The sequence below is a fragment of the Sprattus sprattus genome (assembly GCF_963457725.1).
Source record: "Sprattus sprattus genome assembly, chromosome: 10".
NCBI lineage: Eukaryota > Metazoa > Chordata > Actinopteri > Clupeiformes > Clupeidae > Sprattus > Sprattus sprattus.
In genome coordinates, this window is record NC_137908.1 from 27,534,198 (window position 1) to 27,548,279 (window position 14,082).

Below are 14,082 nucleotides of genomic sequence, written 5' to 3' on the forward strand. Positions count from 1 at the left end.
TCGGTTAAATAGACGCTCACTCCTCTGTGAAGACGCAATACAATCTGTGTGGACTATTCCAGGCAGATGATCCTCCAAAGGAGCTGGATTATGATCTGTCAGTGTATTGTGTGAAACAGATACTGATGCTAATTACAAAACCTGTTAGGCTAATGGTCAACTTGGGTTATTACACTGCCTAGCTGCAGGTGAAATTAGCATTCAGCCCAGTAATGACATATCGAATTACAGTCGAGCTTTGTCAAATTTGTTGCCTTTGTGTTGTCGGCCGTGAGTGCGCTACCCTTGAAACGCACGTACTGGACGGATGGCAGAAAGTTGGCCATGTCTAGTGCAAATACCATGCATAGACACGTGTGTAGTGCCTCTGCTTGTGTGAGGAGATTTTGCATGAGGAAGTATTAGCTTTTTTATATACCCAGTGTCATTGTGATGTTGTTCATAGGCCTGCCAGTATAACTTCCTATGTGTGTGTGCAGAAGCAGAAGGATGGCAGTGAGTTTGTGTGGGCATGCCCATCCATGTCTATATTTGTGGGCCCGCCCGAGTGTGTGTTTGTGCGTGTGTTCGTGTGTGTGTGTGTGGGTGGGGGTGGGGGTGGTTGGTTGTGTGTAGCCTTCTGTCTGCCTGTGCTGTGTGGTGGTCAGGTGGTGACTGTGACACAGGGGGTATTGAGGTGTGAGTGTCAGGGTGAGGGCATGGGGAGGAGTGAACTCTGTGTGTGACTGTAAAAAGGGAGGGTGTTTGTGTGTGTGTGTGTGTGTGTGTGTGTGTGTGTGTGTGTGTGTGTGTGTGTGTGTGCTGGTGTTTCATGTGGCGTAAGTGAGAGAAGGAGATGGATAGTGAGGCAGACTGAGAGGGTTTGGGGATGAGTGAACTTGTGTCACTAGTATGGCATGGTGTGATATGGGCTAGGGGTGTGTGTATGTGTGTGAGTGTGTGGATGTGTGTGTGTTTCTACGTTGTGTGTGTGCTTGCACGGCTGGCGAGCAGGGGCTGTGGGTGGGTGTGGCCTCTGGGGACAGCTGTAAAATGTACTGTGACAGCATGTGAAGACACTGAGGGGAGCTGTCAGAGAGAGAGGGGGGGTGGGGCGGGGGGGACTGGCAGACATTGGGTCCTGGAGCCGCCTTCCCCAGCAGACGTGCCTTATCGTGGCCCCCACCATGGCCCCCGCTCACTCCCTCCCTCCCCCCCTCCCGAGACAAAGCCGACGTTTCTAATTAACGCTGAGTGACGCGCTGTCAGACCTTCTATTTTTACCTTCCTCAAACACATCTTCAAGAAGGGCTACAGAGCAGTCATTACGGCAAGGTGAGGAGTCTTCACTCCAGCCCCTGAGAGAAGAAGGGGAATGGCCATGGGGAGAGATGAGAGGCGCTTATGCAGCAGTGGGGAAATTACTTTTAGCTGATTTCGGGAGCATATTCCCACCTCCTGAAGGGGTGTTGTCTGTCGGAAACTGATGTATGAATCGGATAATGTGGTATTTCAAGGTCATTAGTCAGCACTGGCTGTCTGTTGACTTCGCTAAAAGGCAAGTTCGTGGACGGAATTTAAAATGCAGGTGTATCTGCAAAAAAAAAAAAAAACGTGTGTCGTAATTCTCTGTTGTTAAGGCCTACTATTTGATGAATAGTAAATGCACATTTTATTTGCGTGCTTTTATTGGCTTGTGGTTCACCCACACAGGAATCATCATCGTGTCGCATAGTGTCAACATCCCTGGTCTTCAGGTCTCTGAACACTTCCAGCAGGCCACGTAGAGTGTTTGAGTAATTAGGCTGAACTACTGGTGTAATTAGACGGGTAGACCATCCCTGAGGGGGAATGCAAGTGCAGGGACATTTGTTCCTCTGCTTTATCCAGCGACTAACCATGTTTGTGGCTGCAGCTCACTCTCTTGTCAGATACCATTGTTGCCCTTTTTGTTTCCATTGGCACATTTAGGGTGAATGTTGTCCCAGAGAGGACAATAGACACGGTTGTTGCCGTGCCAACAGCTGCTTGTCAATATTAGCGGCACCACCACTGCTTTTTGTTGTTGTTTTTTGTTGTTTTCAGCAGCTGCTGCTGCTGATGTTCCAAAAGCTCTACTCTCAAGAGTGCTGCACTCCATTACTGTCTGTCTGGCGCAACAAGGAGCTTCGGAGCCAGAAAGGACTGGACCTCAGTCAGCACACTGCTCTATGGAACAAGAGGGATCGTTACATAAAAGCAGCTTTTTTTTGTGGGCGCGCTGGGCAAGTCCACTGGCTCTGTCAAGGCCCTAATGGATGGTGGCACAATAAATCCCGCCCAGCACCCCAAATCTAACTCTGGCTCTTCAGCTTCAGAGTGTCAGAGGCCTAATGCACCTGCAGGCTCAACAGAAACAACCCTGGACCCTAATTTAAAAGCGTAACAAGCACCGCAAATGGGCTTATCGCAGGAGCATCCGTACAGTGGGATTAGGCCGGGGGACCGACGTGCCTATTTCAATCGACATAGAGTAGGGTGCAACCAAGCGAGAATGGGTTGAGTCATTAGTGGGTTTGGCAAACGAGCCATTCATAAGCCAATCACAATGATTCAACCACACCTTATTAATGTTCACACCGAACTCGGTAATTGAGAAAGCAACAATTTTACAAATGTTTGTTCAATCACGGACCTGATGCTTGACAATGCAATACTGAATTGCCATTGCAACTGAGTGGTTGGCATAATGTATGGTGTGATAAGCTAGGTTGGTAGGGGATAGCTATTTTCTCCTAACAGCCACACATCCAGTGGTGCAATGCCCTGGAAGGCTGCATGAACACCTGAATTCGCCAAAATGAAAGAGTCGTTTATAGAGCCAGCAAGAATGCATGAGTGACCTTACAATTTCAGTCACATCTCGCTCGAACATTGATGGAAGGAAACCATCAATGATTCACATAGATCAGCCCCTTGGACCGGGGGTGCACGCAACGGACTGTGCATGCAATCTGTTACACCCAAGACTGCTGTGCTGAGTATCAGGTGATGGTAAAACAATAAACTGCCGCTCTCTGCGTACAAGGGAAGGTGGTGAACGCATGTTTCGTGGAGCTTGTCGGCGAATAGGTTCCCCCGACTGTGGAGGCCAGCGCTGCTGTTACTTCCACAGCAATGAGAAGGGGACTCGCCGTCTTCGGGGTTCCTCCAGGTCAGGACCAGTTAGATGCAGATGGGATTAACAACCTCAAATATCTCTGGTGGTCCTTGTCGGTGAGGTCCATGAACGAGCCACACAACTGGTCCTCCCTCTCCCTCTCCCTCTCCCTCTGCCTCATTTGCCTTGCTAAAATGTATTCCATGACCTGTGGATACTCAGAGCAATGCTTTTAAGGAATCTTTTTATATATACATACATATATATGCGCTTCAGTTAATCGGGACATTATTGATTATCCATTTTATATACATATGTATATACTGTATATAATATAATATACAACTGCATGTTCAGTTCAGTATGTGTGTGTGCATGTGTGTATATACTGTATTTACACACACACACACAAACACACACACACACACACACGCACGCACGCACGCACGCACGCACACACACACCTGCCTCAGACACACACACACACACACACACACACACCTGCCTCAGACACACACACACACACACACACACACACACACAGTAAAGGAACATGACAGAAGTTGACTTTCAATTTCAAGAAAATGGTGCTTTGAAGGAGCTAATTTATGCATGGAACTCCCACATCTTGGCGCGGACACACCCATGCTTTGCGCTGTGCTTAGGTTCTTGCTGATGGTCTGACATGAGTTAAATGATTTTAGCTCAGTTAGCTTAGGAGTTATTTAATTAACTTTAGTTCATGCGCAGAGGAATTTGCGTGTTGTCCCATCAATGAAATTAGGGCCCCCTGTCTCTAACTCACTTTCACTCTCTCTCTTTCTCCCTGACCCTCAAACTCTCTTCCTCAGTCTCTCTCTCTCTCCCCCCACAACTTTTTCTCTCGCTTTTTCTTAAATTCACTCTCTCTTCCATCAGATAGCTAAGCGTTCATCCTATCCACTCTGTCCCTCAATGCTTTCACTTCCATCAAACTCTCCCCCTCTCTCTTCCTCTCTGTCTTCTCTCACTTTCTCTCTCTTACGCTTGACTTGTCATCACCCTGCCTTTTTCAGTTTGCACTCACCCTATATACTCACCCATTATAGTGTTCAACCATTTGGAGAGATTGGAGAACCAAAAAGAACATCAGCACAATGTATGACTGCCATATGGTATCTTGAAACCATGACTGTGATGTGATTTGTACTTGGTAAAAATCCATCTGGTTAACGGAGAACAGCCATCACCCCCCCTGCCAGGGGAGAAGAGGCTTTGAAAGGGGATACTTGTCTGGTCTCTGCTCAGCCCAGATTAAACATAATACTCTGAGTGGCTCTACTGGGCTTCCCAGCCACAGCCACAGCACTCACGGAGATGCCCAGCTCTCCTCTCCTCTCCTCTCCTCTCCTCTCCTCTCCTCTCGTCGCTGCATTGATTTCAGCTCTTACTGGGGAATCTTGATGGAATTGAAGTCCAGTGAGAGCCAGAGAGAGAAGCCAGGAACAAGTTTGTGTGTGTGTGTGTGTGTGTCTGTGTATTAGCGTGTGTGTGCGTGTGTGTGTCTGTGTGTGTGTGTGTGTGTTTCTGGAGAAGAGACAAAGAGTGTGAAGCGTGTGAAGAGGCAGCACCTCCAGCTCTTGATGCCTTTGCCTTCCTCCTCCATTCCAAGAAAGAGAAAAAGCCCTTCAGCTTCCCTTTGTCGTTGCCTTAAGAGTGGCATATTTTTCCAAAGGCACATTTCCCCAAAGGTGTGTTTGTTTGGTGCATTACAGCGCTGCCTCTGGGTAAATGTGCCCATTATTGTGCCTTTGTTTTGACAGTGTCGCACGATCATGGTTTGTTTATGTTGCAAATTGAAATTATTATTCACGTCTTTTAATTCAACACCAATGAAGCAAACATGCATGTAGGCAGGGAAAATGCCCCTAATTGACTGAAAACAGCACAAAGGTGTGTTTACACTGTTAACGTTCATCACATGAAAAAGTGTTGGCCCCCTGTAGAACGATGGACAATTCCCTCCTGAAAATGCACAAGCGAGCGTTTGAAAGCTACCAGAGGAGCTCCAGCCTTTTCCTTGTGTTCAGACGAGGCCATGATCAACCCTATATGATCGTTGGAGTGATGCGTACATCAGGAGCCTGGTTGTCAGGGAGATGAGAGGAAGTGCGCAGCAGCATGGCTCTCACCATTTTGTATTTGACTGACACACTGATATGGAAAGGTATTTTGTTGCTGTTGTCGTCATCATCATGGCACACACCATCAACCCCCCTTCCCTTCGTTGTGTGCAGCTTGAACATGAATTCAACAGGATGCTAAACATATCCTCTCCCATTTATCCCATCTTACCTAAGCAACACATTTGAATGTGGGTTGCAACTATTATTTTCATTTTGAGGCCAAGGCTCCTGATGTGGCTTTCTTTTGATTAGAAAGACTGCTCCCTCTGAAGGAGAGAGAGAGAAAGGGAGAAAGTGAGGGAGAGAGAGAGAAAGTGCTCCATCACACCTTTTCTCCTCTCATAAGCTGGACATGGAGGGTGTGGATAAGCGCTCAGGTGTGAAGAGGAGCACAGCGAGGTTATGACACAGGCCAGAGGACAGGTCAGAGGGGAATGAGATGTTGATGTGGCGCCTGTGGGGTCTGCTCACGGGTGAGGTTCATGCCCAGGTGAGGGTGAGGGGAGCAGGGGCAACGGAGAGGTGACTCCCCTGCAAATCCTTTCATTATTCAGACACCTCCTGTAGCTCGTTTCTAATCCCCCGCAACCACCACCCCCCCCCCCCCCCCCAGCAACGCCTCTTCACTTCAAAAACACTGTACACATATCCGGATCACAGGGTCGTACCGTGCTTTTTGTTTTCTTGCTCTCCTTTTTGTTTTGTTTTTGTTGTGCCTTTGTTCTCCAGGGGCTGTTGTGTCTAATGTGGAGTGTGTCCTCTGCTTTAGATGCAGTGCATGGCGCATGGCACAGCGGCTTCTGCGTTCGAACGCTCGCCGTGCCACATTAGAGCGATGAGCGACCGGCTCGCACCCCGCTTCCAGCGCCGTCTGTATTTTAGACTCCCTCTCAGCTCGGCGAAATCTATAGCTTGCGCGCTCGGATATGAAACCAGCTTCTCGATCAATAAACCCCCCCAAGGCTACTGCAGGGGCAAAAAGAAGGACGGTTCCTAATTCGATGAGGCAGACATTACCAAATGCCCCCGGATGCACGCAGGCCATGGGTAATTGTGGACAAATTCATTTTAGAGCGCGGTAGCTGCAGATTGCTTTCAATTAAGAGTGCACTTTAGCAGGAGTAGGTGGGGGATGCAGGGACGCGGTTTGCAGCTCTGGCCCGCTAATGCCCCCCTTGCTTTCGCCAGCCTTCCCCAAATTACCCACACACACACACACACACACACACACACACACACACACACACACACACACACACACACACACACACACACACACACACACACACACACACACACACACACACACACACACACACACACACACTCACACACACACACACACACACTCTTCTTGGAAAGCTAGATGATCCTCCAGAGTGGAGTGAATGAAATGAAAGAGGGCAAAATAATGATGTCTTGTTCTAAGATATAGGAACATGATAGCACTGCCAGCCTCCACTACTGCAATGGCCTTCTTTCTACATTAGCAGGTGGTTAAAGGCCTTCTGTCAGTTCCCTAGGAACTGTTTGAGTGCTGTGTTTAGCTTGCTTGTTAAGTGCAACACCAAGCACATGTCATAGTCTTTATCCTGGGCTGCCGAAAGCTAACTACAGTCCTTTATGATGATACACATTCATTTAGAGGTAGTATTGAGCATTGAGTGTCTTTTATAAACACACACACACACACACAAACACACACACGCTTTTCTGGTCAGGCATCAAAGACTCTTGGAGGCAGAAATACGCCCTTTGTACTGCACTGTTTCACCTTGCATTGATCTGGGCTGTCCAGGTGGCTGTGTGCGTGTGTGTGTGTGTGGCTGCGTGCGTGTGTGCGTGTGTGCGTGCGTGCGTGCGTTCGTGTGTGTGTGTGTGTGTGTGTGTGTGTGTGTGTGTGCGAGAGAGAGACAGAGAGAGTGTGTGTGTGTGTGTGAGAGAGAGCGAGATTGTGTGTGTGTGCACTCCGCTCTTTTGTGAAGCAGGCCAGGAATTGCATGGACATCTGTGACATTTTCAGTCCGCCCCAGAGAAGGGAAACGCATCAGAGCGCCACCAAATCGCCTCACAGCCAAGCCATGTGAAGTTCAATCTCTTGCCATGACACCACGACCCCTTCCCTGTCATGGCTAGGTTTCTGCTGGCGACCATCTTAAACTGCTCCTGATAGATCTCAGGGCCCATCAGTGTGGCTGGTAGTGGAGCACAGAGTGGAGTCTGCCTGGGTCTCACGAGCAGAAGGCGGACGGGTTGTTTTTCTGGGGGAAGCAACCTGAAGGTCAGGCAGCGGTGGTCGGATGATAGAATGGGGCAGGAGAATGGTATAATCCATGGCAAAATGTATTCCGTGTCCAAATGCTGTAAAAAGCTGTGGGACCACCGGTGTTTATCGATCGACCTCCGTTGTCGCACAGCCCCCCCGGGAGACGTATCAGGAGGCGATTGTTCCCCGCCGCGCCCCCAAGGATGGATGCCCAAACGAATCAAACAGCAGGCAGGATTTTTAAGAAAAAAAATACTAGGCCCTGTGATTAATCAATTCCTGAGCTGTCAGAGCCTGGCAACAGACAGAAATCCGTTTCATTTGTGTGTGTGTGTCTTTGTTAAAGTGTGTGTGTCTGTGTCTGTGTGTCTCCTGTCAAAATGGGACATAGACATTTGCAAAAAAGGGGAAAGAGAGATGGTGCGAGTTTGATTGCTCGGGTCAGGAGATGATTGATTGATTTCCTGTCTGTGCTGCTCTACAGGGACGTATGGGCCTGACGGGGGTTGGACGTCGGCCTACCCAGAATGTAAGGAGCAGAACCAGTCACCAATTAACATCGTCGACGGCAACACAAAGGTCTCCATGGAATACCAAGAGCTAACCCTGGATGGGTTCGAGACAGAATCCTCGAACAAGACATCAATGAAAAACACAGGAAAAACTGGTAAGAGTTTTACATGTGTATTATGTGTGTGTGTGTGTGTGTGTGTGTGTGTGTGTGTGTGTGTGTGTATCATATGCATGCGTTACTTAGTTTGTCTGTCCTGTGTATGAGCAGTTTATTTTCCATATCTGCTCCTCTCACACCAACCCTAACGGCAGAAGCCTGAGTGATGGGGCGAGTGAATACATCCACGTGGCCCCCTTCACGTGGGCTTCACAGCGCTAAGACGGGCATTTCTCACAATTTCAAATCTGTCACCAAGATGGATTTCCTGCTTGCACTGACTATAAATGGAGTTCAAATGTTCGCAAAAATCTGGGCCACAGGTGTCTGGTGAGCCCATTGACAGCAGTCATCACTGGGCCAGGTGTTCCATCACACAGCCCCAATACCCGCTTCGTCTGGAGCCCCAAGGAGTCTGACAGGGCCCCGTCTAAGCCTGGAACTCATCTCTCCCTGTTAGTGCCATCAGAAAATGTATCGGAGGCCATTTATTCTCTCTAATTGTTCAATAAAGTCTTGAAGACACCTGTTGCCTCTTGATGTAGCTATCCTCCCTAGACTGTAAACTAAGAGGCAAGGTTTTGGCTGTGTGTGCTCAGATACATGCACTTCCTCAGTTTGCCCTCTCTGTCTCTCTCTCTGTTTCTCTCTCTCTCTCTCTCTCTCTCTCTCTCTCTCTCTCTCTCTCTATCTCTGTTCCTCTCTCTCTCTCTCTCTCTCTCTCTCTCCCTCTCCTTCCCTCTTCTGTTTTGCTGGGTCCCTGTGGAGTCCCTTGTGCTGCTAACAGGCAGCCATTGCGAGAGGAAGCAAGGGTGTCTCATCTGTGCTCGGATCATCTGTTCTCCCCCGGGGGATGGGAACAGGCCTCTGATCCTAGAGCTGAGCTGAGCAGCACTCCACTGAACGGGCACAGGGAAAAGAGTGCTCTTCATCTGGCCCAGGCAGCCAGGGAAGGAGTTCTTGTGCTTTCTTCCTGTCTGTCTCTCTCTCTGTCTCCCTCCAACCTCATCAATTTGTCTGTTCATCCCTTTTTCATAGAGATGCACCAATCAGATCCATGCATCAGTATTGGTGCAGATATTGACAATACCAAACGGATCAGGTATCGGTTAGATTTCACCGATTCACATCTGATTCACTTACTCAGTCATTATAAAATTGTGCCCTCGCAATTAATTACATTTTCACTTACAGACAATTTTTTAGCAAATCTAAAAGAATGTTGATTTCTCACTAGAGATCACGTAAACTGGAGGAATCGAGAAGATGAAAACAAAGCCAGCTAGTTAGCTAATAACAGACATTTCTGTGAATTTTCCCCACATTGATACCTCTTGTAGCACAGCAATTCCAGCTCTTTTGGCCTCCTGGTGGTTGTATAAACGTATGCAGTCGGTCATACTCACTGCCACTGCTTCGTGTCCTATTCGTTTGGTGTCAGGTGCATTATAAGATGGATTGATGACCACGGTGACGTTGATTTACGTAGAACATTCATCTGACAATGGATTCATGACATAGCTGGATGTAATTATACATAATATTATTTTGCCTTGTATTCAGTTGTGAGATTGTGAATAGTGTTTGAATATGACATAAAACTTCTAAAGAACTTCCCCTCCCAAGTTCATGCACATTGAAGAGTAATTTGTATGAGTAGAATATCGGTGAAGTAAGGCCAGGAATGGTTAACAATTTGTATATATATAGTTTCACCTTACACATGATAATAACAACATTATTAATGATAATGATAAAAATATGCAAGGGAAAAAAAAAGCTCTGGTATCAGTGTCGGCAGATATCCAAATTAAGGTAGAAACTGAAAAAAAGTGGATCGGTGCATCTATCCCTCTACCATTTTGTCCCTTAGCTCTCTCATTCTTTATCTATTTCTATCGCTATGTCTCTCTCTGTCCTTCTAGTGTTGTGCATGTGAAATTCTGATGACCATTTTTGTCCAACACCACATTACAATGAAGGATGAGACCACTTCGGAAGTACTGGGGAAGATGACATGTGAGAATCCTCCAGAGTTTGCCACCCACCTCTTGGCCACCTCTTAGCACTAGGCCAAGATAAACAAGAGCTTGCCAAATCCCTTAGCACACACACACACACACACACACACACACACACACACACACACACACACACACACACACACACAGACACACACACAGACACACACACAGACACAGACACAGACGCGTGCCTTCACTTCATCTCTTGACATAATCTGTGCATTACAAGACAAATGTCCTCTTGTTGACTCATGAATTATGGATGGGGATTCTGACTATTTACGAATGACGTCTGAGCATTTTATCTTTGAAATAATCACCTGTCAGAGACGCTGGTGAATGGCGCAACTCTTTCCTGCTGCAGGGCGGGATAATCATACCTGAATAAGGCATGCCTCAATTCAATTTTTTCAATTTTTAACTATCAGTTCTTCTCATTTCTGTCAATGACCCCAAACCTCCAACTCTGTCTCCGAACCCTGACCTACTCACCCTATGTCTAGCAGTCATCCCAAATGTCTGCAGGAGTTTCAGGAGAAGTATGGGGGAAAGCGGGGTAAGGAGAAGGCCAGCTTTATTTTTCACAAAAAAGTCATAGTTTTGTATTTTTATTTTGAAGAACAAAAAAAGAAGAAGAAGATGAAATTCATGAAGACTTGGAAGCCTGACAGGAACATTTGCATTGATTAAGGATTTACTTTCATGCGAGCTCCCTGTTTTCACACACTGCATTCCAAGGTCTCCCCAGCTTAGTGTATAATTCCTGTGTTGCCCATTAATGCTCTCAAACATCGACTGGAGTCGGTAATAAAAAAATCCCAATGGTCCAACTAGCCTCTCACGCTGGATTAAGTCTCTGAATCAACCAAAAAGGGCCCAGACAAACAACGCAGAAGAGGTTCGATTCAACACCATGTTCAGCGCAAGCCATGTTGACCGCGGTTGCAGAGGCTTCCCAAAACACAAGTGACACCACTGTCACTCGCTGGATACACACCTCAGTGATTCAACTCTGCAACTCATACACACACCACACACACACACACACACACACACACACACACACACACACACACACACACACACGCTCTAACACACACACAGGCTCTGGCGGATCTGCTCTCTCCACTTGGTTGGGCTCTCATCCTCTTTTCCCCGAGTTGGTTATGTTTATCCCCGCCGCTCCGCTCAGCTCAGCTCAGCTCCGGTGCTGCCAGTTTGGCTCAATCTCGGCGGTCATATCTGATTTGCCCACGAAAAAGGCCCTGCCTTAAAGAGTGGAGGATCAGCCCCCTTCTTACCGTAATCTGAGCATCCAGGAGTCAGGCGGGCCCCAGCTTCAGCCCTGAGCTCAGGAGAGGCGCATGGTAACAACCCACCCCCCCAACCAAACAGGAACACTGTACACAGTGCACCAAGAGCAAGAAAGAGCGCTGTAGAGAGTGACATTTGGGACCGGATTTACCTCAACGGCCCCCCTCAAGCCAAAGGCCCTCAGCACCATGAAGCCTTCAGAACAGGCCACTCATTTCACCTGAGTGAGAGCTCGAACTAGGACAGAAGATTCCCTGTGGGGGGCAGCATGGTTTTGGGGGTGGGTGATGGAAGGTGTGCGTTGGGGGTGGGGTGGGCTGATTCAAAAATTCAATCAGAAGAAGAGATCTGCTTGACAATAGGGACCGTTGGTATAAGGTCGTATTGGTTAATTAAACCCTGTTCCTTTTTCCTCTGACCAATTGAGGAGTCTAAGTGGCGTTGAAAAAAAAAAAAAAAAAAGTGCGCAGCCTGCTCCACCAATTCCCCCTTTATTTCGGAAAAGACTATTTTTATGGAATAACAAAGGACTTGAAAAAGCAATTTGAAATGGTGGTCGGAGATAGCCCTTGCCAGCCCTCTCCAAATTGCACTCCATTCGAGCCCCTGCCTTTGAGGCTGAGGGAAAGACCGTAAAGGGCCACATGTAATATTCAGCTCATCTCCCTAAAGAGCCCAAATAGATAAACCCTTAATGCTGCAAGTGTCCTCAAATGAATGTCCCTTTTATTTTGTAGGCCAAACAGCTGTGTGTGAACATGCGTCCTTTTGCTCTGGTGTTTACAACTCTTTGATGGACTGCAAATATGTATTTTGTATTTGTTTTTCGACCCCCTTTTCTTTCTCTCTCTCTCTTTCTCTTTTTTTTCCCTCCTGCTCCATCTCTCTCCTCAGTGGCGGTTCTGTTGAAGGATGACTACTACGTGCGAGGCGCGGGCCTTCCCGGGCGCTTCAAGGCAGAGAAGGTGGAGTTCCACTGGGGCCAGAGCAACGGCTCAGAGGGCTCGGAGCACAGCATCAACGGCCGCCGCTTCCCCGTGGAGGTGAGTGACTGAGTTAGTGAGTGAATGAGTGAGTAAATGAATGAAGGGAAAAGAAGAGAAACAGCAGGACGAACGGCCGTCCGTCAGCACACCGTGCGGGCGAGCCAGGGGGTGGCGGTGAGTGACTGAGTTAGTGAGCGAGTGAGTGAGTGAGAGAGTGAATGAGTGAGTGGAAGAAAGAAAGGGAGAGAAACAGCGGGAAGAGTGGCTGTCCGTAAGCACACAGCGCGGGCGAGCGAGCGAGCGGGGGAAGGCGTGCCCGTATTGATCGGATTGGAGCATTATGTACAGTCAGACCTCTCCAGCCGGCTCTGATCGATGGGCCTGGAACAGTGTGTAGACCTCGCTCCTCTGGCCTGTGATTTAGCGTTATGGGCGCCTGCCACCGTTAACATGCAGTAAGAGGCACTTTTTATGGATCCGCATTCAGCCGCTCAAGAAATCAGGCGTCACACAGTTCCAGCCTTGTCACAGTTTTTTTTTTCTGTAATTTTAATTATGGCTTTTCAGTTGACCTTTAAGATTTTTGCTTTTGTGGTGGATAATTTATCAATTTATATGCACTAGATTATCTTTAAAGTGATCAGTTTTCCACACCACCGGACTATTTGTTTTAATTTTAACTTGGTGATTGTTGCACTTTTCATTGATAATGTTTCCATTTATATGCATTACATTTTCTCAAAATCATTCATTGTAACTACGATTCAAGTACTGAAATACTGCCATGAAGAAAATACAAGTGAGGTGCTCACTTATCAGTCACCTTATCAGTCACGCCTCCGTTCTGACTGCAAGCCTGTTTATTTGCACTGGCAGTAACATTGTCATATTTATGATAATATTGATTCTGTCAGGCAATACATAGATTTCGAGAGAGAGAGAGAGGTGTCTCTGAAAATCCCTGTATGTGCAAACACTGAGTGGAGCTGGTGTCTGGGGCGGATTAGTCGGGGCTGGCACTCAGCTCCACTCTGTAGTCTTCGTGCATCGCCAGGCCTAGACCAGGAGAATGCAGATGAGCCTGCTATCATTTCACCTTCCGCATGGAGAGAGAGAGAGAGAGAGAGAGAGAGAGAGAGAGAGAGAGAGAGAGAGAGAGAGAGAGAGAGAGAGAGAGAGAGAGAGAGAGAGAGAGAGAGAGAGAGAGAGAGAGAGAGAGAGAGAGAGAGAGAGAGAGAGAGACGAGAGAGAGAGAGAGAGAGAGAGAGAGAGAGAGAGAGAGAGAGAGAGAGAGAGAGAGAGAGAGAGAGAGAGAGAGAGAGAGAGAGAGAGAGAGAGAGAGAGAGAGAGAAAAAGGAAACAGTCGGGAAACTCAAGGAGCAGCTCAGCTGAGACAGACACAGAGGGGAGAAAAAGTGGACAGGGAGGGAGGGAGGAAAAAAAGGAAAGAACGCCACAAATGCGGGGAGAAAAAAAAGATTCTGAAGAGAAGCTGCAGCTCACTCACCAGCCAGCATGTCTGCTGTTAACCTAGCAGAT

The 14,082-nt window shown here is 47.7% G+C and overlaps 1 protein-coding gene across 1 annotated transcript in view; it reads left to right on the forward strand.

The window, feature by feature from the left end:
• Nucleotides 1–14,082, forward strand: part of ptprga (protein tyrosine phosphatase receptor type Ga) — a 203,564-nt gene that overhangs the window by 114,224 nt on the left and 75,258 nt on the right. The window contains exons 3-4 of the mRNA XM_080845877.1: nucleotides 8,034–8,216; nucleotides 12,452–12,600. Coding sequence (XP_080702003.1) covers nucleotides 8,034–8,216; nucleotides 12,452–12,600 — 332 coding nt within the window. The remainder of the gene's footprint in view (nucleotides 1–8,033; nucleotides 8,217–12,451; nucleotides 12,601–14,082) is intronic.